Source organism: Oryzias latipes, chromosome 22, assembly GCF_002234675.1.
Source record: "Oryzias latipes chromosome 22, ASM223467v1".
NCBI classification, from domain to species: Eukaryota; Metazoa; Chordata; class Actinopteri; order Beloniformes; family Adrianichthyidae; genus Oryzias; species Oryzias latipes.
The window spans coordinates 6,951,677-6,977,931 of NC_019880.2; the positions used below are offsets into that span (position 1 = coordinate 6,951,677).

General features: G+C 36.9%; 1 protein-coding gene across 2 annotated transcripts; it reads right to left on the minus strand.

The window, feature by feature from the left end:
- Nucleotides 1-6,497: 6,497 nt before the first annotated feature.
- kcnk10 (potassium two pore domain channel subfamily K member 10) lies at nt 6,498-25,145 on the minus strand. 2 transcript variants are annotated; one of them, XM_020713699.2, is made up of 7 exons: nt 25,022-25,145; nt 20,304-20,719; nt 11,184-11,298; nt 10,436-10,596; nt 9,142-9,334; nt 8,913-9,055; nt 6,498-7,420 (listed from the first exon to the last, which is right to left on the minus strand). In XM_020713699.2, coding segments are annotated over exons 1-7 (1,674 nt in total). In that variant the 5' UTR covers nt 25,023-25,145; the 3' UTR covers nt 6,498-6,775. The 2 variants fall into 2 exon arrangements, with proteins under 2 accessions (XP_020569358.1, XP_011488520.1); XM_011490218.3 differs by lacking the exon at nt 25,022-25,145 and adding an exon at nt 24,404-25,007.
- Nucleotides 25,146-26,255: the final 1,110 nt, after the last annotated feature.

The following is a 26,255-nucleotide window of genomic DNA, read 5'->3' on the forward strand; positions in this document are numbered from 1 at the left end:
CAAACAACTCTGCCAGTAACTTCTCTTTGGAGCTTGAATGGAATTAGTTATATAAGGTTAAGAACGATTGCATAAGTACAAAAAAACAACCCAAACCTATTAAACGTCAATTTAAACTTTGAACCAGAGAGAAATGTCCGAGAATAAAGTTATTTTTGTAGAAATGAGTTGTAATAAAAAGAAAAAGGACAAAAAATAACTGAGGACCTTCAGTTATTTTATGTGAAATGTCTTAACGGTCTTGCGCCTTCTTATTTATCAGATCTTCTAGTAAGATATGAACCCTCGCGGACCCTGAGATCCTCTGGCACTGGTCTGTTGACCATTCCAACTGTAAAAACCAAAACCTATGGAGAGGCTGCATTTCAGCACTATGGCCCCCGTTTGTGGAACAGTCTGCTTGTCTGTCCAGTCTGAGGACCTGAGAGCCACAGAGAGCATTGATGCTTTTAAGAAAAGGCTTAAGACCTATCTTTTTAACCTGGCTTTTAGCTTATTTTTTACTACTTTTATTTATTTATTTATTCAGTTATTTATTTATATGTACTTTTTATTTTTATTTTATTTATTTATCTATCCATTTTATCTTGTTTTATGAACTTGAACCTTATTTTAATGTTTTATTGTTTTTATCAATATGTTTACTTTTTTATTCTCATTTTTATTCATCTTTATTTCCGGTGCTTCCTCAGCTGGAACCTCTCCCTCTGGGTCGGCTGCTGTTCAGCCACTGCGGCTCTAGATGGGGACCTGCATCACAGCTTAGCTGTGGTGGAGCGGTCCCCGCCTGTGATGCTGCATTTGGCTGTCTATGCGGCTGTTCACGGAGGGGGAGGTTCCAATTATTAGCGTTTCCTGCATCCTGTTTTTGTGCTCAGCCTAGTTCTCATTGTCCTTGCCATCACTTAAAGGGTGGGAGGTGTGAAAGGAGTGGGGGGCTAGGTACGGGGAGGGGGGCCTTTTTTGTTTATTTATTTTGTTTTATTTATTTTTAATTCGTCAATGCTTGTTTTTATATTTTGTTGTGTTTTAATGTAAAGCACTTTGTGTTATATTTTTATATGAAAAGTGCTTTATAAATAAAGTTTGATTTGATTTGATTTGATTTTGATCAATGGTTAACACTTGATACTGTCATGGTGACTCTGTCAGCCCCGCCCCTCTCTGCTCTGCTCCGGAGGATTCCCAGCTGTTGCCACTCACCTCATCAGCCTGCTGTCTTCTCAAAGAGATCCACAGCCAGTATTTGTCGCCAGTTTGTTCCTCCTCCATGGTGCTTGTCTGGTCTCTCGTGTTTATTCCAAGAAAGTTAATCCTGCTTAGTGATTTGCCTTATGCCTCACTTCCAGCATTCAATCATCACGAGTGCTACCTAGGATTTCCTCTGGAACCGCCTGTTCCCTCCACGCTCTCCTCGCCGAGCTGTTCGTACCCTCTCTGCCTCCACCGAAGCCCTCCAGCCACGCCTCGTCTTCCTGCCACATACCTGCCGTCTCTGGCCGAAGACCTCACCTCTGGAAAATGGCCTGCAAGAACAAAATAAATCAAGTTACTTACCGTATAACTCCTTCTGGGTTCCAGCATCTGGGTCTGTTTCGAATACCATGACAGATACTTCATTTGAGTAATGTTAAAGAATGAAAAAATAGACGTGCATTCAAACTATTTCTTTATAAACCTGACTGTGATCAGTTTAAGCTTTGATTTGATCATGATCAGAGCTGTTGTTGTGGCTCAGATAATCAAAATGGGGCATTTGTGCAACCATGTAAACACCGGGCTTTGTCACATTTATGTCATGTGATTGATAGAAGTCGCACAGATGCGGCTAAGGAGGGGTGTGATTCTCAGTACAACCTTCCGTTATAGTGACTTGTGATTTTTTTTCAACATGCTGGAGAAAATCTGTAACATTTCAGATCTATTTACATCCGATTGTAAATTAAATTCGTGTCCTTCAAATATCCCTTAGAATGAACTTGCAAAGATTACGATGTCTGTCCACTCTTAGGGAAGCATTCAAACATGAATACTCTCCAGAATCTAAAGCCGAAGGAACATTATTTGGAGAAAAGTGGTAAACAGGGACTTGTGTCAATCAAACAACCCACATCTTGACCAGAATGAACAACACCTGCTAGCTGAGTAGATGAGTAGGAGTTTCATTACATCCCAATAACTTGAGGAGCCTGGAACTCTCCATCATCTAGTAAAGAAGTGTTAAAACAGATAACTAATGCAGTGAGACATTTCAAGTCAGCCTTATGTTGGCCAAGACCTCCAATCCCAGCATTCAGCAGCATGTATGCCACTTTTTATCGAATAGCTTTAGATTCCAGAGTTGTATAAAATAAATATTTACATCTACAGCACCATATATCAATCTTCTAGACCTGCTCAATCCCTAAGGGGTCACATGATTGCTGGACTAACCCTGCTATTGTTGGGCGATAGCAGCATGTTGCAGGGCTACATGCACACCTTGGGGCAATTCAGAAACACCATCTTACCTATGCAGCATGTTTTTGGACTGTGGGAGGAATCCAAATCTGCAGATTCACAACGAGAACATCCATAAACAAAGCACGCAGCCAGGATATGAACTAGAGCCCCAATTTTCTGTGAGGCAAAGGCACTGTACAGGCTGCACTGAAAATCCAAAAGAGAAAAGATTTTTGGCTGCAGATGGTTGTTCAATAATTTATTTGTCAGCATTTTTTCACAAGAAACAAGAATAAATCTAACCCAACCATATAGCAAAATTATCATTATTTCTTGTATAAATTATTATTTTTTAAGCATTTGATCTTGGAAGAGCATGACGGCGATGAAGACTACTGTTCTGAACTTGAAACCAACTGGATTATTGTAGGTTCTATTTTAAAACATCAAACCTGAGACCAACCAACAGTTTTTTTTCTGTTTTTGGCAGCTTCCACAGCTGCTGATGAGATGTTATTCTAAGAATGAGTCATGGGAGCAGCAACTTTTTTAACAGGTCGTTTTGCTTTTGAATTTTGTTGTTGTTGAACTTGTTAGAAAAAAGGTGGAGAAACAGCTCCAAAGAGCAGTGTGTGGCTGCAGATGTGGATCAATCTGTTTTAAATTGTTTTAACGTTTTCAACGTTTGTTTGTTTTTGACCATTTTTCAGGCCTTTAGTCATTGCCAGAACTAATAACGTGTATTTTCTGTGCTGCTTGGTTTTGCCTTTGCTGTTGGTCTGGAACCTGTAATGAAAATAATAAATGGTTCAGACATAAACAGATAGACAATCAAAAAGACTCTTGGGGAGAAATGATTTGAAAAGCTGGGAAGAATGTTAATCATGAGTGGAGGGAGCTTGGAGATAAAAGATGAAAAGACAAAGCGAGTCCAGCAGGTTGAGGTCAGTTCCACCTTGAAGTTCCTGTAGTACACACGCGTGCACACACATCATAACAGGCAATTTATGATTGGCCCTGAACTGACCTGTCTCACTGGTTAATAGCTTTGATTAACGTGTCATCTGAATCTCCTCCATTATTACCGGTTCACACGTGACTCAGAGGCTGAGAGATGGATGAGAGTCCTTCAGATGAAGCATGCAGAGACTGTGTTACATAATCACAAATTCTGTCTGCTAATTACACAGAAACTGCATCTGTGCAGACCTGACGTGAACATGTATGTTTACAAATGATTGCTGTTAAAGGTTATAAAATAAAATAAAAAACAATAGAAACAGCATTGTTGACAAAAAGTGTTAAGGGGGAACCGGTGCGTTTAGGTAATTCAGTTTTCCGCATGAACATTTTAAAGTTAAACTGCGAGCAGTCAGTGTGGCTTAACTTTAGTTCAATAGATAATCTGTGATATTTTCTATTTTCTTCAATTAAACCTAATTCTAAAGCATTGCGTATCTTAATTTTAACACAATAAATCAAATCCTTGCATAGATATATCAAACTTCAGATGATTAGTCATGACTTGATTGAAAAAGTACAAAAAAATGAAAAAGTAGGCCCAAAAGAAGATGCATATCCATTATGTAATACCAATTCATTCAAGACACCAGCTAATGTGTTTATTTAGCAAAGAGTGAGAGAGTGAAATAAATTTCAGGTTAAAGCACAAAAAATAGACACATTTCTGATTGGAAATAAAGTTTCCCCCTACGAAAATGTCCATTTCTGAACATTTTATTATCAGTACAAAAACCTTTTTCCAACAGTTTTTATTTTTCCCTCTTTTTAAAATTAGCTTTATGAGAGCTTCAAAAATGTTACTTAAATTCTATCTTTAAAAAAATACTTTCAGGTCATGAAGGGCAATAAGAGCAGATGCTGTCACCTGATGTGGGCTGTGGTAAAAACAGTGAAAAATGTCTAAGGAGCCTCCAATGGTCCTCAAGCCATCTGGAGTTGAGGCTCCAAATACTGCAAAGTATATCGATAATCCAAGGTTAATGAGGGAACACAGACAATTACAACCCATGTGGTTGGTCTAAAACTGTGTAAGGGATTAAGTTTGTTGCCTTAAATTTTGAGAACTAAATGGTTTGCAAAAAAAAAAAACATTCAGGTAAATGTACAGCAACACACGTCTTTGCAGCCTCTGAAATCAGAAAACAATTGATTTGCCTAACATGAAACACCAAGACAAAAACATAGATTTGACAGTGTAAGATAAAACAGGAAATTAGGTTTCAGCCCTTGGTGCCTGAATTTATTTCCAGCTATGAAAAAAAAATCACTCATGTTTTTGCTTTTTAAGTAGAATCTAACTGAAGGTACCTTTGGAGCCCAAGTGGTTTGGTGCGTATATGTATGAATAGGCATCAAGGGGTTGAAATCGTAACATCTAGCACAAAAAGGAGATCAGTGAGGTACGTAGCTGGAACATATGGTACTTTTGGAAGTGGCAGGTTTAATTGGAATTTTATTTTGTTTCTTTTAATATTTGAAAACTTAAAAAAAAATGTCAGATTTAGATTTAAAACTCCTTCTTTGAGGTTTTCTGTCTACACAGGTAACTTTGTGATTGATAAATAGGTTAGATTATGTATTTGTCTATAAATACTTTTCTTTGGCTTGAACACGTCATTTAACTCTGTTTTAGACACAATATTATATTCTTAACGTTTCATTTTTGTATTTTGGAATATCAAAATATTTGGTTGGAAATTAAAAACAAACAAACACATGAATTGGTTATAGTATGGATTTAAAACCCCACTTTGATGAAAATGGTATTTTTGATGTTTTTAACATATTATTGTGCCATTTTTCTGATTATGAAGGACATATACCAAAAAAATCAAGCTTAAAATTGAATTTCTGATTATTTATTTTTTTAAATTCTTGAGATTTTAAACAACAACAAAAAATGGCGCTAAAAAAATACCTTGTTTGCCACGAGGCCACAAGCTCCTGCTCCTAGTTTTCAGTAACAGGGAGGGGAAGTAGGGGAAGGATTGCTCTTAGAGGTGAATTTCTAATGAACTACTGCCACTCTGCAGAAGCTATTTCCCAGAAAAACTACAGTTTTTGTTTTTGACAAAAAACTGGGAACTCTTTTAGAAAATTGGAGTGGGTCTTTAATTGTGGGGAAAGTTGATTTGATGTGCAGTGCTCTTATTACAAAAAACAATAAAAAAAAAAAAAGTACTTTTACAAGTTACAGACGAAGTGACACATTTAATACACAGCTAGTATGCCCATAACTTTTATTGCTTCTTTATTAAGAGAAAAAACTATTTTCATTGTGATTATCTTATGGAGCAAAATGTTTTGTGTCTCTTTGTGGAGCTCGAATCAAAGTAAAAGAGTGACGTCTTTAAAAAAACATCTCATGAATACAATAATAATAAATACAAGACGTTTTTGAAGTTCATGGTTTACAGTCAAATGAAAAATGTATGAAATATTAGTGCCTGATAGAAAACACCATTGATGCACAAGTGAATAGAAAATCAATGACATCACATTCATTTTAATAAAAGTGTGTTTTACTGGGAATCAAAATAAAACGTGCTCTAACTGTGTACAAGACTGCTGACAATATTCAGACAATGCAGGTATTTATTGGTACGCATGTGCTGAGTCTCAACTGCTTATAGTTGAAAGCTGAAAATATCCATATTTAGCATTGTTTATTGACTGTTTTTCATACCCATGCACATGTTTATTTTGTCAAAGCAAAGAGTATTTTATCCTCGGGTTACATATTTAAAGCCACATACAATAAAGGATTAATTTTACATGTCCTCTACTGAACTGCTGTCTATTGATTCAGCAGAAATCTCAAACCTCTTTAGTCATTCAAGTCCAATTGTATCAGGCTACTGGGCTAAAAATAAAAATGTCTCACATTCTGAGATGACAAAATGATCGATAATGTCTCTGAAGAGGAATGACATGAATCCGACTCTCTTGTAATCGTCCCCCACATACAAAAGACTCGCACAGACAGATGGTCATTACCCAAGTGTCTCAAAAGAGCCTTGAGGGCTGAAACACAACAGAGCTGACTGAAACTGTTCATTTGACAGCGATTTATGAGGTATCCTTCCAACATCCTCTTTATGATCTGCTTTTTTTTGGTCTTATTTGGCAACAAGTTTCCTTCCCACAGTTATGGCACAATGACTGATTTTCCTGGTAGCAGTTCCAGTCTGAGCATAGGAACCAGAAAGGCACATTTATTGACATCCCAACGGATCAACTTCTCTCCTTGTGACTCAGTCTGAGCATCATTCTGTCTGTCTCGGCATCTCCCTGTCTGGAGCCTTACCAATCATGCATCCGATACCTGTGCCTGTGCTGGCATGAACCCATTCAGCTTGCTGCGCTCCATTACATATTGTGACAGGTTTGTCAGGCTGATGTTTCCCTCTTTCCTTTCTCTGTTTTCCTCCTCTATCTCCCCATCCTCTTCGTCCCTCGTCTCCTGCTCCTCCTGCATGGCGCCACTGTTGCTTATACCCACACTTGCTCGTCTGACGTCGTCAGGAATGTTCCTGCGCAGCTCGCGGTTCTTATTGCGTCTGGCCAGCTTGGTGAGGGATCCGAAGCGTAGGTTGAAGAGATTTTCCTCTGAGGAAGAGGCTGTCTGTGGAGTCTGCTCGCTTCCCTGTTGATCGTACGGCTCGCAGGCCCCTTTTAGCCTCAGGTTGTTCAGTTTGGTGTCAATGCTCTCCTGAGAGGAAGTCTTAAATCTGCCAGCGTCCAGACTGGCAAACATGGCCCGTTTCTCTGGGGACAGCATGTCCAGAGAGTGGGCTCGCTGCTCCAGGCCCAGCTGGCGGCGCTCCATACTGCGGATGGTGGCGGCCCGCTGAAGCTTATCGTGGATTTCGACACTTAGACGGCGACGTGTTTCACGAAACTCCGCTCGCACATTTGCCTTCCACTCAGCTGCATGAGCTTTGAATTCACCAACCTGTGAATGATAGACAATAATCACAGATCAGTAACAAAGTTAAGTTTATAAAACAGTGGAAAGAATTTTAATGATAAAACCCAGTGTCCTACAGAAATAGCTTCTGTCAAACTGATGCATAACCTTTAAAGAAAGAATATTTCAAAGTGTCAGGCAATTAGCAAAAGTATTTCCTAAATTGCAGAACTTTTACTTTTGCTTTAACAAATCCAGAGTTTGCTGCGTTACCTCCATAACTTTAAAATGACACCCAAAATACACGTCTACACAATTAGAAAACCTGGTCAAAAACTTTAAGATCTTTTAAAGAATGAAAATAATGTATTTTAAGTTTTTTAGCATGTTCTGGTAGCATTTTTCTGATGATGGAAGGCATACGTAAAGAAAATTTAGCTTAAAATGGCATTTCTGAGCGTTTCTTTATTCAAATCAGATAAATTGTCTGCAATCTGTCTACACTACTCATCCACTTGTTGACAAATAGCTTCATGTAAGTTCTTGTTGCATTCTCTGACGACTGTACAGCTGGATAGCTCCAATATTGCTCACCATTTTTATTGCACAAGTAATGTTAAGTTTTTGGGGGGGTGAGGAGCTGAAAGCGAGCAGGAAAGCATGTAAACAAAGAGCTCTCATCAACTGGGAGGAGAAGGCCTGCTGCTCTGCAGAAACTACGTCCCAGACAGAAACGTACAGAGCTTTAGTGATTTTGGCTAAAAACTGCATACTCATATATAAAAGACCACCGGGAAGGGTTTTAAAATAAATCAAAAGATGATCGGAGTGGGATTTTAACACACAGTGTCCCCTCGCTTATCGCTGAAGTTACGTTCTAAAAATGACCAACGATAGGTGAAATCCGCAAAGTAGGATTATAGATCTTTTAGGGCTGTAAAACCCCTCATGACACACTTAATACCCTTTTTTCAGTTAGATATTAAAATTTTTTTTCTCTTTTTTTCAGAGTTCAAAGTTCAAACTCATAGAAAAATAAGTCCAGGATTGTAGAATGAAACCAAATATCTGCTCAGGGATTCATTTAAAGGTGGCAAGCTGGAGAGATTCTGTATAGGAGACACAGCCCCGAGGAGTTTGATTGATAAGGTCTACAGCCAATCAGGACGCAGAACAAAGAGCAGTGTGAAAAATGAAAAACAAAAGAATACAAAACTGCACTGAATAAAATCTGTGAAACCGCAGAAAGTGATACATAGCAAGGTACCACAGTATTTTAAAAAATCTGAGTCAATTCCCTAACAATAAAATGACACTGTGACCTCTAAATGGAAATTTTCCAAAACATCTGACCACGGTTAGAAAACTTGGTTAAAAAGCTTTAAATCTTTCAAACAGTCATTACCTAAATCTTTTTGTTGACCGTCAATACCTCAATCGAAATGAGAGGAAAAGAAAAGGAAGGGTAATACAAGCTGAGTTTTTGAGCTCTGCTGTTCTAATGTAATATTGAGCAGTATAATCTAATAAACCCAACCTCTTCTTTGGTCTTCTTAGAAAGCATTCGAAGCCAGTCTCCAATCATGCTGAGAACAGCTGCAAAGTATGCCAAACCCACAAGGATCCAGAACCACACCAGAGGCTTGTACCAGTTTTTATAGTCGATCTTCCTGTTTCCACCTGAAGGAGAAACGAGGACGACAGTATGGTCAGCATTCACAGCACGGCAGCCAATGACGAAACACATTGATGTCATGTGGTTTTACCTGCCACATAATCTCCTATTCCCACTGTTGTGAGAGTGATCACAACAAAGTAGATGGCGTCCAGCGTGCTCCAGTCCTCAATGTATTTAAAGATGACAGCAGGGATGGTGACAAAGACTATGCAGCCAGCCAGGATGAACAGGATGGCCGACGTCACTCTAATCTTCGTTTGGCTGATCTGTTTGTGTTTTTGCTAAGACAATATGAAAGAGATCCTATTATTATGAGAAGACACATCATACCATTTATGAGTGGCAGCGTGAACAAAGAAAAACATGAAAACATGATGCTCAGTGGAGAAATTTTGACACATTCTAAGTCGTGTTTGACCAGAAAGCAGTTAAGAGTTGGATTTGGTTACATGACCAAAACAGGAACATCAACTCCTAAATTGTTGTTTGGATAGTATGCAATACATTAGAAAATAACAGCAGCAGACGAATAGCTTTGTCAGCTATGGTCGTGTTTATTTTGACACCCATCTTAACATCGTAGACATTGTTTCCCCTGAGAAAAATAAGCTAAATTAATGGCATATTTTATTTGTGGACTTCATTGTCCATGGATTAATTTAATTACTGCACAAACAATTAAAGTTCGTAAGGCCCAATGTACTTCTATTTGGGGGATTGTCGTAATAATTATATAAAGACTCGCTCCGATGAAACTTTTGTTTCTAACATGATCCTGTGGCATTCTTCTGACATCTACAGTATGCAAAATAATTAAGCAAAAAGTTGCATTTCTGAGGTTTTATATTTTCAATTTGTTGTGATTTAGAAGCAGATGAAAAATGCTGTTGAAAAAATATTTGTCGTGTAAAAAATACGCTGGACAGGCAACAAGCTCCTTGCTCTGCTCCATTCCGAAACACCCACTTGTAGATGACTAGATCCAGGGAAAGGAAGGAGGGGGGGAGGTTGCTCCTCGCTGACGGCCCTGCTCACAATGTGAATTTCTAATGAACTACTGCCGCTCTGCAGACACTATGTCCTAAAAAATGACACTGATTTTTTCATTCTGACTAAAAGCGGCATAATAATAAATAAAAAATCACTGGGAATGCTTTACAATAGAGCAAAAGATGATTATAGTGGGACTTTGAAGCCAATGTCAAGAATGCTAGGGCTGGAATGTGCTACAGGATGAGTACTAAAGTGTACAGCAATGGCAATAGGAAACAATGGATATGCAAAAAAGACAGAAAATTTTAACCAACAGTTAATAATAATTTTAAACTATAACTAAAATATGATTTAAGCCTAAAAAATACAAATAGACAAAAAAAACTCACCCTAAACCTTTTTTCCACTTTCAAAATGCTTTTAACAAAGATGGTCCCCAGCTGGTCTCCAATCCCCGCCAACAGGAAGCCAAAGAGAGGGATGCCAAATATGGCATAAAAGATGCAGAAGATTTTCCCACCTTGGGTACTTGGAGCAATGTTACCATAACCTGTTGAAACATTTCAAACACAACAAGGAGGAGAAAGAGAAAAAAAAGTAAGAAATGAGGAGCTCTTACATAAAAGATTGAAAGTAAAGAGGTAACAGGTTAGAGGTGGTTGGTAAGACAAGAAGCAGAAGTCAATGAAGACTTTCTTATGCAACCTAATCAATTGAAGTCTTACATAATACATCTAAGTGCATAAGAAGGCTCTCAGGAAGGCAATAATTAGGTTCCCCTTAAAACCTATTGCATTAATAATGACTTCTCAGTGGCACACAATGACACAAATGAGAAGTCAGGGAAACAAAACACTATATTTGACTTTTGTTAATTCCACTGCAACCTGTGACTCACACCTGGCAACATTTTCTTATTAAACCTTTTACAGATGCTTCAAAAAAATGGTGGCATCTTAGTAAAGAAGCTCCCAAGTTTTTATGTTTAGCATCCGTCTATTTTGGCATTTCTAATATTTTTTCCGATTATTTTAATGTAGAACAGTTTAATTTTTTTAATTAAACAAATAACTGACAGTGATTGTAGGTGAAACATGTTATACATTTTGATCATGTGTACTGTATTTTGTTTTATACCTATGGTTGTAATGACAGTTCCGGCAAAGAAGAAGGCGCTGCTGAGATCCCAGAAACTGGAGTTGTAGGTGGTATCCAGAGGTCTCAATCCTGGACTGACAGCATCCATGGCATGCTAAGAGATAAAAAAAAACTATGGTAAGGAAAATATCTGCTTTTAAATTCAGCTACTGTTAGTTCCTAATCTTTCTTTGACTGAAAACCCATCAGATAAAATCACAACAAACCCAGCTCTGCTTCATTTTAGTCTAAAAACCTGTGTAGAAAATTAATTTTAGTTCCTCCATTGTTTTTGTTGGAATTTGCAACAAGAAAATAAAGTTTTTTTCATACTGTAAAATATTTTAATCATTTTATTTGTTGAGCTTCTTTCATCAACATGTCTGGAACACAAAACATATAAACACAGGTTAAAGTTGAACATTACACTGTAGAAGACACTGTGACTAGTAGTTAAGGTTAAATTATAGAAGACATATTCAAATGTTAAACCCTAATAGCCATAATATCTTTAAAATGGAATCACCTTAAAGCGTAACTGAAATTACGTGGGAGAAGGGAGGAAAAGAATGCATCATAAGGCCCTGAAAATGAAAATAAAACAGATTTTTTCTGTAAGTAGTTCCTTGTATTTAGATCTAACCACAATTAAATAGCATCTGAAAACCAAAACAAAAAAGTATTTTTGCTTCCACGCAGAAATCCAGCACCCAATTACAAGGTCTGTTCTGAACCAACAGGTGTTTTCCGAAGTTCAAGGCTTTCAATTCTAATTCCATGTAATTTCCTTTCATGTAATATTCTTTATCAAAGGTTTCTCAAAAGTTTTCAATTTTTAGAGTCAAAAAGAACAGATTTTTAAGTCTGTTTTTCCCGACTCTCTGGGAATCAAATTCTTCCAGAGGCAAAGCAGTTCTTTTTAAACCCTGTGACGCCTTTTAATACAAATATGCATCAAACCACTTAGGCTCCGAAATTACCTTAATTTAGCATTTACATAAAAGCAAAAACATTAGTAATTTTTTGTAAAGCTGAAAATAAATTCAGGTGTCAAGGGGTTGAATTTTCCAGTTATTTAGTGAACCTCTCTGAGAGCAGCTGCTACACAAAAACATCTGATTATGCACCATAAAGACTTGTTCTTGCTAACAGGTAGCACAAGATCATTTTAAAATATTCAGCGTTTCTATACTTCTCACATGGAGCTGTGTTTTTTCCCACCCAGCTTACATGTCCTCACAGTTCCTGAAGTTGTTGAAGATGTTGTGTTTTCATCTTCGTTCAGTCTTTTCTTTTATTTTATTTAAAAAAAAGGAAATGTTCAATCTTCTATAGTACTTTAAAATCTTAAAAAATGTTTTTGTTTGTTTTTTTTTCAGTTACTACATGCACATTTTTATATCAAATAAGCACCACCTCACAGGGTGCAGCTGTTAAACATCTGTTTGGTTTAAATATGAAACCATCTAAAAACAGGAAGTACACTTTATGTCGGACAGTGTTATTTATCCATGTGTTTGGCCTGGACACACTTCCAAGTACAGAGAAGTAAGGAACCAAACTGATGACATCCCAGATGGAAAAAGACTTTCCCATTAAGTCTGTGAGTCCTTCAGCTTTATCCTCATTTCAACTTGCCTATTAGAAAATATTTACTGCATCATTGATCTCCCTCTGTGCTTCATTACATGGCAATGAAAATTTCATTTCCTTTCCAGTGTTTTCCTCATTTTTGTGTTTATGGGAGACTTTAGCAAATAAAGGAAGAAAAAAAACGAGAATGATTTTGCCCAGAAGATTTTGAAAGATTACTGCAAACAAGAAGACAACTGCAAAAGAAAAGAAAAGAACTCTATCTCTTAAGGCTGCAGTATTCTGCTTTTTAAACTCTTCAAAACAATTCACAATTTATCCTTCCAAGCTTTCCGTGAGATGCACGTTCATTTGATAAAATTTTCATACTCTACCGTGGCATACATTTCACAGCAATCTGCTTTAAAGCGTATGCTCATGCTTACTCACTGTGCTTAATGTGAGTAAATTACCAGCACAGCATCAATAATGAAAGATATTTTGTTAAAAATGACACCAAAAAAATCTATTTTCTGAGGGGTTTAGCTTGTACTATGCTATTGTTAACATTTAATAAGCCAATATTAACCTAATTCTAGAGCCAAGGGCAATCTATAAATAGCAGCAAAAGTATCTACATATTTAATGAGGAAATGTATTTTTGTCTCCCTTCGGTTTTTTGCAGGCAAGCTCATGCATTAAGGAATACAATCTGTCTTTGCAAATGCATCTGTGAGGTACAAAGATGGAAGTTTGTTGTTATTTTTAGTGGGATACGTTGTGTTTTTTATGAAATGCATTAATTTCTTTAATGCCTTAAGCCAAGTGCAACTTTTACCCTAACACAGGCAACATCAAGGGGCTCTCTGCTAATGTGCTTTCACATTTCTCTCTGCAGGATCATTAGTGAGCAGACAGTCAGTGTGACTTTCTACCTCACAGCAGGTGACAGCAGAGATCCAGCCAGCATGGTGCCTCATGGTCTCCTTCACCCAACCGTATTCTGAAACTCTGCCAAGAGCTCCCCCCTGCAAGGCTTTCACCAACGGTGTCGCCTGCAGCTTCCATCAGAGTACTCTGAAGGTTTTCAGAGCTTAGAGCCAAACAGGAGTACTGAGATGTACTGTAAATACTTTCTGAAAACATCTGTGGAGCCTTAAGTTTACTGTGCTAAAACAGGTCAATTTTCAATTTAACTCCATAAATCGTCATTTATTTAACATGAACGGCTATAAAAACAAAACTTACATTTCAATTCAACAAAAAAAAGCAAAACTGTCTATTTTATATACAGCCTAAAGACATAGACCCCCTCCAACTTAATACAATATCATGACAAAGTGTATTCATCTCCATAATTCCATATAAAATGACACTTTCATTAAATATAGATCCAACTGTTTAAGAAATTGCAAGTATTTATTTGTTTATTTTTGCATAAATTGGAGTTCCAACTCATAAAACCCTCAATTACAGGATTTAAAAAAATTAGAACAATGTGGAGGAATCTGCCCTAATTTTCCTGGTTATGTTTTAAACTGAGGTTGTGTCCGAATTAACACCCGAATCCCTAAGGACTAAAAAACTCTATAGTGCTGGAATTTTAAAAGCAATTCGGACACCATGCTCACTATTTTATTTATTTATTTATTTTATTTTTAACAGGGAATGTGACGTCATCGATTCCACAAAGTTAAAATCTCATTGATATGAGTGTTTTGAATCTACCTTTTATGAATCTACTGTTTTCTGAAGATAAAACCATTGCTGGTTTATTTAAAAAAATTTATTTAAATGTTTTTTTTCTTTGGGCAAAAATTGTTCAGACACAATTCACAATTCAAATGCTATATATGTACTACTTTAGTGAGAATTCATGCACACTAGTTTTTCGTAGAGAGTTCTGGGAAATTTCTACGGCACTTGATTTTGGAATTGTAGATTTGGACAGCACAACAGAATGGCAAATGCACTATATAGTGCATTATATAGTGCATTATACTGTTCAGTGAGTAGGGAAGGAATTCGGAGACAGCGTGAATTTCAACAACTCATCATCTACTAAACTCAAAGCGTCTGCACAGGTTCCCTAGATGTCATTAAATTGGTTCTGTCTGGTTCAATATGGGGAAGATTTCTGACGACCAGCCAGAGAAGACCTCAATTCAAACATCTGCTTTTGGGGAAACAGCATGAATATTCAATAAAACTTAAATACAATCACAATTTTTGTAATGCATATGCTTGCATAACTTAACATAGATCTGTACTTCAGGTGAAAGTTTTATATGTGGATAAATGACTCATCAATAAACGAGGCTTGCCAGCCTGCCAGTGACAGCACGGCTTCACATCATGCCACAATGTGAGTCATCAAAACAGGACCAGATGAGCCAATTAGAACTGCTGTCATGGTGGGCTTCCCGGTGGGTGTGCAGACAATACAAACACCAAAGCAGACGTGAGGAGGTCAACAGACACGCACGGACACCCTCTCTCAAACATTATGTCAACGCACGCTGAAGGGCAAACTGAGGCAAGTTCTCCAATATACGGCCTCCTTCCGTTGCCTCTCTTCTACACATGCTTTTCAAGGTTGCCATTTTCTGTCAACTCCTCCACTGAGCAGATTGGTGAGTCACTGCTACTGTGTCCCTGCAGGGAAGAACTTCAGCTGACTGACAGGCTTGAGCACAAACAGAGCAACACCAGAAACTGTTGGGGAAGCAGACAGACTTTTGGATGAAGTACTTGTGAAGCAGCATGTCCTGGAGGCCTTTTGTTCCTTTCAAGCAACAGGGGGAAAAATGTGTTGTTTGTCTGTGCAAGCTCCACACAGCACTTGGTAGTTATTATTTTTGCAACACTTGATGTTCGGTGGATTAACAGACTTTAGGGCATACATGTGTACACTTTGGATTTGTTATAAAGATGAATTTACTGTATTTGTGTACTACTCAAAGGGCCGGCTGGCATTTCCCTCTGGATAATTTAAGTTACATATGTTTTCTCATAGAGAGACGGGTTTTCTCTGTCACTCCTATATCCCAGAGACAGGGCTTTCTTAGGGTGGCCCTGTCATTATTGTGTTTTAACTCATCTGGGACCGGATCCCAGATGAGCAGATAACATTTGTCCATCATTCCAACTGAAAGTTATTTGGCATGAAGCGATACTTGATATCATCATCCAATCAGTGATACCTACTTTTCCTGATTTATTTTTCTGTTTTGGTTTCTGGAATTTTTTTTTTTAATGCAAAATGCTCTTTGATTATTATTTGTTTTGCTTTTTTAATTGTCGCTGTGATATAAATGTTTTTGTGCCGAGTGATTTTTTTGATGTGATTTGCACTTCAGGGTCTTTCTCTATGAGAAAAACTTCTTATGAGCTGTTTAAACCTTTAAAGTTCCTTTATACAAATTTCTGACGAAAGTGTTTGATTTGTTTTGGCCATTATGAAACAAATAAGCTCATTTCTATAGTGGCCCTGAAGTACAAATTCTGTTAACGCAAAAACATATTTCACTCACAGCAATGACAAATATAGTAAATAGTTGACTGAATTTTCACCTAACTTTTACAGTGACTATGGGAAGAAGCTTAAGGAAATATCTATATCAGAGGATTTTGGCATGCCAAATAACTTCTTGTTAGACAGGTAAACAAATATCATCATCCAATCAGTCTTGTCCCATAATACCTACCTTATTTTGTGTCTTTTTTTTTACATTTTATTCTGATTTGTGGAAATGACTTTTGTTTTCTAAAACTTTAATTTTTTTTATAATTTTAATTTTTTATTATTATGATATGTTGAATATGTTAATTTGTTATGTTGATGCGATTTGCACTTCTGGGCCACTGAAAATTTCCCCTATCTCATTACTTTTTCTCTAAAAAGTTCTTTTTAAACTTTTTCAAAGTCTGCCAGCTCCTGGATGAGCGCACAGGTGCGGTGTGTCTAGGGCTGGGCGATGAATAATTAATTCCTCCCAGACTACAGGCTCACCATGATAAAGGTCTTACTTCCCTCTGGAAATATTATCATTGATTTTTACAAACGTATGACTGATTTTATCAGGTTTGAAAAAGATGCTTCTTAAAGATAGAGACAAGAGCACAGGTGGGCTTGTGGAGAGAAGAAGATGTGCTGTCCAATATTCACTGGAGCACTTTTGAAGATGTTATCATCAGACGGAGCCATTCTAGTGGAAAGTGGAGCACAGCAAATACCGTTTGTGTAGTTTTTTCCTTGGGGTTATTTCAGGCTCAAAAGCATCAGAGAGGCCATCTGTGGTAACTAACCTGCATCTTACCTTCATATTTCATAGTGTAAAAGGAAAAACATTCAGCTTCTTTTCTAGAATCATTTTCTAGAATCATTTTTTACATACCAGTTATAAAAAGAAGACATTTCGGATTTCAAATCTTTGCAACTGGGACTTTAGAAATAAATAGTCCTTTATTTTGCTCTGAAAATGTAAGTGCTGACTTGTGTTTGGCCGACCATTCACCCACAAATCAAACTTTCTCCTCAGCCTGCTGCACACATCTCTAATCATTTTTTTGATCTAGCTCCTCTATGTTCACATCAGCTGTTGCAGCCTTAAAACTCTGCCAGTAATTCTCGATGTTATGTCAAAGCGCAGTGTGAGTCACTACCACGCTCTGTTATTGCTGCTGACTGGGGGAAAATAGATTGTAAAATGCACTGTTTAGTCGCAATATGATGGAGATAGTTCTTTATTGTGGTCCTGTGTTTTGATGTGGAGCTGTTTTTATGTGCTGTGTTGATGAAGGTGGAGCTCTAAAGTGATGTTCCCAGTCATCTAAGAGAAGTCCAATGTAACAATAAATGACTATATAATGTTTAGGGACTCAGTGCTTCATGTTAAAGGATAACAAAGATGTTTTAGCAAGGGAAGATCATCTAAAACACATCTCAACAAAAAGCATACGTACAAAGTTAGGTTCTTTAAAGTTTGGAACAGGTTTTGAGTGTGGAAAATTCAAAATTTGCATTTTCTTCTCCCAAAAAAACACAAATTATCAAAATAGTCTATTGTCTTTTTTAGTAACAGACACAAAGTTTGACTATTGGAAACAAAACATTACAAGATTGTTACAGTCATTATTTGCAGTTTGGGATAGGAAGGTTTTGTTTTTTGGTTTTTAATTTATTTGATTTTCTACTTGATTTTTTTTCTTTTCTTTTTTTTCTATTTTGCTTATCTGTTGATTTGTGTCCCTCAATATAACACCTGGGGTTCCTCACCTGTTCATTTTGTTTTATTTGCTAGTTCACAGTTTTGGGGTAATGGATTACAAAGGAACAAATTACTGTAAATAACGGAGTAATGTAACTAGTCACAGTTCAAATTTCTGTAACTAATTACAATTACTGGACTACAGAAACCCTTGTTACTTTGTTACTTAAGTTTTGTAGGCTCTGACATTTTTCTCTTGGTTAAATAAAATGAAATGGAGGTCAATTTAAAAAAGAATGAAGTTACTGGCGCATAGGCGCACACGCATACGCACACGCAGATTTGGGGATTGGTCAAAGAACAGACATGCCCTCATTGCTGCAGTCACATTGCTTTCCAAACTGGCTCAAAGATGAGACAAAAAAAATGCTCCAAGGAGTCTTCTCATCTCCGAGAAGCAGCAGGTGAGTAGCAGATTAACAAAGATTAATGACAAAATTAATGAAAGACAAGGATCTTGTTTGTTTGCAAACTGTTTTCCCATAAAACTTAAATAAAATAGACTGAAGTAACAAGTAGTGAATTACTTTTTCAAATAGGTAATTAGTAAAGTTATTTAATTACAATTTTGAATCAATACCTAAGTAAAGTAATCAGTTACTTTTTATAAGTAATTTACCCAACACTGCTAATTCATTCATCTTTTTTATGAATTGAGCCTACATTAACTTTTCAGTTCAAACTTAAGAATTGATAACATAGCAATAGGATTTCATAATATAAATGTGATTTCTCCCACTTATTTCACTAAGAAATAAATGAAACTCTACTTGACTTTAGTGATTAATCGCTATATTTACTGAATCTAATGTGACCTAATTGTGTATTGTATCAATTACTGCAAAAATGTCAACATTAGGTTATGAGTAATAATGCTGTTTCGTTAATTTGTCTTTGTTTTTTAATCAATGTACGTCCTTATTTATGAAAAGAGTTTTTGCTTGAAATAAACAAATAAATTCACCAATAATTTCTTGGAAAATAAAAAAAATATTCTTTCTCCTGTTTGATCGGCTCAAATTTTAACAAGAATTGTTAGAAATAAAGCACAAAAAAATGTAACTTTCTGACCTTTAAACAAAAGAACACCACCTTAAAGAATTCAAAAATCAATAAAACTGACACGAAAAAATAAAGACAATGAAACCCGAAATCAATTGATGGATTTAAAGTTCATAATATCGCCTAATCTCTTCGGTATAAACTGCAGCACGTTTGTTAAATATGTCATAAAAATTGATATTTCGGCAGTTTTAGATACGTATATATGAAAAGCTGAACCATAAATCTTTTTGATTGAGCTAATTCCCTGTTTGAGTCTTAGTTTTTGCCCTTTTCGTACAGACTAACATTAAACTGCATGCAGTGAACAGATGAGTTTTACAAAACATTGTAGCCATCACTGCCTTGACCCTGAGAAAAAGGCAAGGCGCCGCACGCTGATGGATCTGATGTGCTTTCTGACTTGCTGCATCATAAACCAACTCCCTCATATTTAATAATGAAACTAATATAAACTGACTCCATCTTTACCTCAGCTAGTGTGAGAGAAAACAAACTAACAAACAAACTGTAGCAAAGGTGTTCAGAGAAACCCTTTTTCTTTAGATGGCCTGGATTTCTCAAAGAGATGGATCTAACCACCCACTTGTTTATGTATTTTGGTGTCTGCCTCAAATAAAAAGAGCAGAAGAATAATATGATGCTAGTACACAGTACAAACAAAATGAGGGGCTTCCAAAATTTTTGACAGAAACTAAAGTCTTTGTGGAAACCAAAGGGAGTAGCAGACGCACAGGGACATCTGCCGTGGATCTTTGCAGGAGAGAACAGGATGTTTTTTGGAATTAAGTCAGGAACAGCAGTTCTGATCATGGTCAGGTGTTTCTCTGTGCAGCAGCAATGCCGTAAAACCCAAAAAGACAAGCTGTACTAAACAATTTTAGATACTCCAGCGACAGAATAGCTACTTTGGAGAATTATGGAAAATGGTCGAGATCAGGATGAAACAGACTGGCCATAAAAGCAGTCGTCACTTTTTATGAGCCATTTATTGTTAACAAAAAATCCTAAAGATAACTTTATTTAAAACTATTACTTTCCCCTTAAGATTATGTTTTATTTTTCCATTTTTATGGAGTCTTCAGCTATTTAAAGTGTAAAAATTACAAATTTTTATTTAGAAAACAAAAACAAAGAAAAAACAAGATAAAAACAGAAAGATTCTGTCAAAGTATTTTAGGCCTAAGAAACCTTCTCTCCGCACACCCACACTCACCTCAATGATGGTGTTTAGCTCATCAGGGGAGACACATGGATGCCTCTCCAGAAAAGACGCCTTCTGCAGAGTGAGGCTGGTCTTTTGGTTTGTCTCAAACGGCTGTTCCAGAGCCTTGAAGGCCAGCGCTCCACAAATCAGGTAAAGAACAACCACAATGAAGACGGCCAGCACCGTTTTCCACTTCATCACAGAGTGCAGCGAAGCAACAGAGCCGTCGCTGTTGGCGTCCAAACTGGCCACCACGCTGGTGGAACGCGAGGAGATGGAGAGGCGTGGAAGCTGACAGTGGCCGTTGGTCTTCGGGTCGCAGCCCATGGGGTTCTGCATGGTGGCCACACTAGCCTGGACCAGGGTGGACTTGACCATGCCAGGCTGGGCCTTTTTTGGAGGGACCAAGTTGGTCTGGACCGCCACTGAGAAAGAGGTAGAGAACTAAGTTCATTAGTACACATGCAGCTTTCAAAGTTGCTTAAAAGCTCAAAGAATAACAACAGATAACCACTGCAATCATTTAATCTATTTTCAAAGCATTCCCAGTGGTCTTTTAATTCTAATTATGCTGTTTTCAGACAAAATCAAAAAACCTGAGTCATTTTTTAGGGTACAGTGTCTGCAGAGCAGCAGGAGGTTATCAGAAATTCTCCCTTAGAGTTGTGGAAGGAACTGTAGATGTGGAGCAATCCCCCTCCCTGTTCGTTACTGAGAGCTCTCTGCTTATGGGCTCTCCCGTTAGTTTACAGCCCCTCACACCCCCAACCCAATTACCAGTACAATAAAAATTGCAAGTAATATTAAAGCTATCCAGGCGCACAGTTTGGAGCAAGATGCCAACTCAGACGAGGAAAATGAAGATGGATCTAGTTGTCTATAAATGGATGCATTAGAATGAAGCGGGAAGCTTTCGGCCCACCCACTGTATTTTCTACATCACAAAAACAATTTTTTTTCAAACTACATTTTTTCATCTGCTCATGATTCACAACGATTTGAATAAAGAAATACGGGTATATTTATATGCAGTTTTAAGCTTAATCTTCTTTATACATGTTTTCCATCATCAGAAAAAATGTCACAAGAGCATGTTAAAAACACTAAAAACACAATTTTCATCTGAGTAGATCTAAGAGCACCTATGCTGATAACAGCTTCATTTAACAAAACTTAGATAAAACCCTGGGTTAACTGTAGTTAAACCTGATATTTTCCCTATTCATTTAATTTTGTGTCTTGTAGAAAGGCCATGTTATGCAAGCAGCTGTTAAAAACACAAAATTCTACTTAAAGTTGTCACATCCCTACACTGGACTTATTCAAGGGCCTTTTTGTGCACATAAAATGAGAAGATGTCTGTTACTTACAAACAAGATGATTCAGCTTAACATCTTAATGGTGAAAATTATAGCCTTTAAATCTGCTTTGTATGCTATAATCAGATATTTCTAGAATATTCAAAACACTCTGTAAATGCCTTTGTCACTATTTGCTGGCTTGGATTCACTGGTGAAAGGATGTATGTTCCAGCCAAACCAACCTGAAGCACCAAGTGCCAACGAGAGCCAAATTTAGATTCCTTTAATGTATCAAAAGCATTACATAAGCTTTCTGATGTATGGCCTTCACCTCTAACACCCCTACTTCTCTCAGGCTGCAAAACAAAGTGCTTTTGAGCAGTGGGTGGAGCCGCTTGTCTGTAAAGGTCCAACGCTGGAATGAGAAATGGATTTTGGCTGAGAGAAATGTGGTTTTACTTAATGGCATAGATAGTGTTGCACATAAACACACGCAGCCCAACGAGTGTATCGAAGACATGATGCAGGAGCAATGAATCATTTCCGCAGATCCCCGCCCCATTCAGCGGATCAATAACTCTAAAGTGATCTCACATGCTTAGGACAGGTTAAAACAAGCACTTTCAATTAGCTTTACATGTTTTTAAGGTGTGGGCTGGTTAAGCCGGGTTATTATTCAGACTACGTGACGTGTCATAAATGTATAATCAACATTTTATGATAATTTCATGCATTAACTTTAGAGCCACATCCATTAATTGTCCTAGGAAGATAATAATTACTCTTCATCTCATCTTTTTAGCAAAGGAAAGCTCATTTAGTGAATTAAATATGCAGCAGAGACCAACGGAAAGTCACATACGGTGTGTTTCTGTTAATTTAGACATAAAAAATATAATTAAATAAATACTCATCCGTACTTCCAAGCATTTAGTCAGAGGCAAATGTGCAAATAAGACAATGTTGTTTTTATTTTCAAGCTCTAAGATTCTCTGAAAAAAGTTTTGTCTGAACTACTGAAACAGCTTTATATTGATTTCTGTAAATTTAAAAAACACAGAGTTAAAAGCAACAGTTGCATAATTTGGATGCTTTAAGCTCTCCGTCTGCAAACATAACCTTGGCAGAGGAAATATTTTTATGAGGTGCATAAAAAAGTTTCTTTGTTCAGGTGGCAACACAACACAACACTAGCATTTTAACACTGTTACGGTCGGAAACGTTTTGAAACATCTGGGCAATTTACACGTTGCATTAGCAAGAATTATTAATACAGTGCAATTTTTCAAATTTTAAAAAGTAAAGCATTTCAGTCGCATTCATTTTAAAAAAAGACTTCTGCCTTGTTTTGCATCCAAATGCTCAGCTGCTTTATGCAACAGAGAGTATAATAAACCTCATTTAACATTGTGGTATTAAACTGTGTTTTTGTCTGTGTGGTCTGAGCCAAATGTTTAGGTTCATCAACTGAAGTCCAAGGACTGAACCCTGAGGCACTCCACACAATGTGGTGACTATTGGATTTTTAATCACCACAGGAAGTAACTAAGCCACAACCTTCTGTAAAACAAACTAATAATACCGCAAAATGACTTCATAGTCTTAAATATGAAAATCTGCCATTGGATTAAGCTGCACAAACAAAAGCTTTTCTATCCAAACTGATGTCATTTACCGCCTTAAAAAGTGCTGTCTCAGTGTTGTGGTACTGTCTAAGGCTAGATTAATATTAGTCAAGGAAACTGTGTCTTTTAAAAGTTATTTAAATATATCAAAACTCTTTTTCTTAAACTTTCTCATTAAACCAGAAAATGAGAAATTTGCCAGATTATCAAAAACACAGGGATCCAGGCTGCTTTCCTTCTTCAGAAAGATCAAGCTGAAGGAAATTTTTCAAAAATCTTTTTTAGGCAACTGAATATAGCCTAGCAGTTAGTTTGCATATTGTCAAAATATAAGCCTATTGTCGTTACAGCCCATGTTTGAACATTGATCGCTTTTAATGTTAACATTTTCACTGCATTGCTCCTGTCAGTGTCAGATGTGATAGTGGCAATGGTTGGGACAAATCCTTGTATTGCAATTTTGACATTTTAATTACCGGTAGTTGTTTTTTGTTTTGTTTTGTTTTTTAAATACAGGTCATTTGATGGACTTGCATTGACATTAAAAAATAAAATCTAAAAGAGTTCAGGTGTTTGCTAGCCTTTTTAAAGCAAACGTGGCTTTACATTTTGCTCCTGATATATAGCCTAACACCAGAGGAAGAAAACATTTGAGCACAATGTTTTGTTGTCTTTTTTTTTCAGGTTGAAAAAACATTAAAGCTAAATTACAGGTGTATTTATCTTTTTTTTTAAAGCTGAAAGGTTTCAGGAAAAACTTTATTATTCGTTCTGACTTTCTGGAAATCAGATGTATATTTCAGTCCCAAAAAAAACCTTAGAATTCCTACATTCCGACTATTCTGTTGAAGGGTTATTTCTGTTATTTTTTTGTACCTCCGCTTTCAAGCAAAGCTGTCTACCACAACTCAGCCCACGCAGGACTGAGGATAGAAATAGCCTATCACAACCTCAGTGTGTAGTAGGCTACTGGGGCAATTTTACATAATTTATATAAATATTCCACAAGGATTTTCTCTGTGAATATTATAGAAATTGATTTAACAAGATGCAATTTTAAAGATTCTGAAAGATGACGCAAAAAAATAAAGATCCACGGCATGAGTTCACTTGGATTTTGAGATCAATCAAAATCATATGAACTTAATAATTATAATTTAGTAAGTAAGCATGATTTACAGACCTTGTTCTGGGTCCCAGTTAACTTGTTTAGTCGGGTTTTCTACTGGAAATTTCATATCTGCTTTCGTTTCGTTCTCAGTCGTAACGCTTGAAGTAAAAATCTGTTAGAGCCGAAAGTAGAATTTGAGGAGGGAAATGAAGAAATCACGACACCTCCTTTCTCTGCATCTTGTGCTTCTTATGTTTCGTGAAAACTGGCTCAAATAATAGTCTACAGACATATACACGCATAGCGGAGCCGCATTGTCTCTCCTTGTAGGAGACCTCCCCTCCTTTTTGTCCTCCCCTCCGCCTCCCTTGCAGCCGCTGTACCACTTGACAAACGCTACTTGAGACGCCTTTAACTGAACTGTCGCACCCCTTCGGGTCCAAACCATATTTCATGTCACTATCACACAGTGGTTCGGTCCAAGAGAGCTAGCAGGGTGAGTCCAGTCCAAACCGCGTCTTTTTACGCACGCGTAATCGCAGCGCGAAGAACAAGAAAGGATGCTCTCCTCCCTTCCATGCCCTGCGACGACTGCACCTGCTCTTTTTTTTTACAACCGAGTATCCAACTCTGTATCGCCCACATTTCCCACATGAGTCCATTTCAATTCACGACTTCCTAAATACTCACTCTCATGTGTCCACAAAACTGGATTAGCTTCTCCACATTTGGAAACCGGCAGTTTAACACGTGGCGATCGACGGCGCCAAATCAGAGGTGGACTTATGCCATTACATCATTCACGTGTGGGGGGAAGTGTACATTATTTATGACATTCCATAGATAAAAAGGGGTACCCTCCCTGGTGGCGTCAGAAGCGTCAACTGCGCAGGCTTGGAGGATGAGGAGGCAAAATATAGTCAAAAGAAAACAGACCAAACCATGCATTTGTTTTTGATCTTCCCTGAATTACTTTATTTAGGAAAAAATTTTAGATGATTTCTACAAACTCGAAACCCAAAAATGACTTTTTTTAATATAAAAAATGTAATTCAAATTAATTCATTTGTTAAATTCAGTCTACAAATCCATAGTTTCCAATTTTTTTTCAAATTGAATAGTATTAACTGCCAAACTTTACAAAAAGAATCAGCACGTGAGCAACAGTTTTTCTATATTTTAAAGTACTTCAAAAATAGTTTTACGTTGAACTATTGTTAGCAAACCTTTATAAATATAAATCTTAATGTTAAGTAAACTATCTCTAATATTTTTTATCATTTTAACAGTTTAAATTACCATTTTGTATAATGTTTTAAGTAGTTATTCATTTATTAAAATGTAGGTAATAACGTTTGGAAAAACAAGTTGCCATAAGAAACAGTCCTCTAAATATGTTAAAAGACTATAAAATTCCATTTTAGTCCATTTGTTCAAATTTAGTGTGTGCTGGTCAACTGGTTACATTTTATATTTTATAGTATGAAAAAAATCCTTAAGTAGATATTCTTTTCTGATAAAAATACTTGAAAAAAACCTTAAATATAGAAAAAAAAGTTCAAAGGTTTTCTTTTGAAATGTTATTTGCAAAGATAGTGTATATACTGTAGATTTCAGGTCTCTGAGTCTTTGATTGCATGTGGCCTGCAGACCAGCTCAAATCCAGTGTATGGATAGCTTCATGAATGAGTTTCTGTGACACTGGATCCAAGTGCATTTCAAAGCTTGAGGATACAGAAGGATACAAAAAGCATGAGCCTTTGGTTGGACGTTGGCAGGTTGACTGTGGAAGGGAGCGCTCTGGTGTGAGGTTGTTTTTCATACGATGGGCTTGTTCATTTTGATCTAATAAAAGAAACTTTAAATGCTTCAGAATAACAAAATTTTGAGAAGTCCTTTGCTCCTAACTTTGTGAAAACTTTGG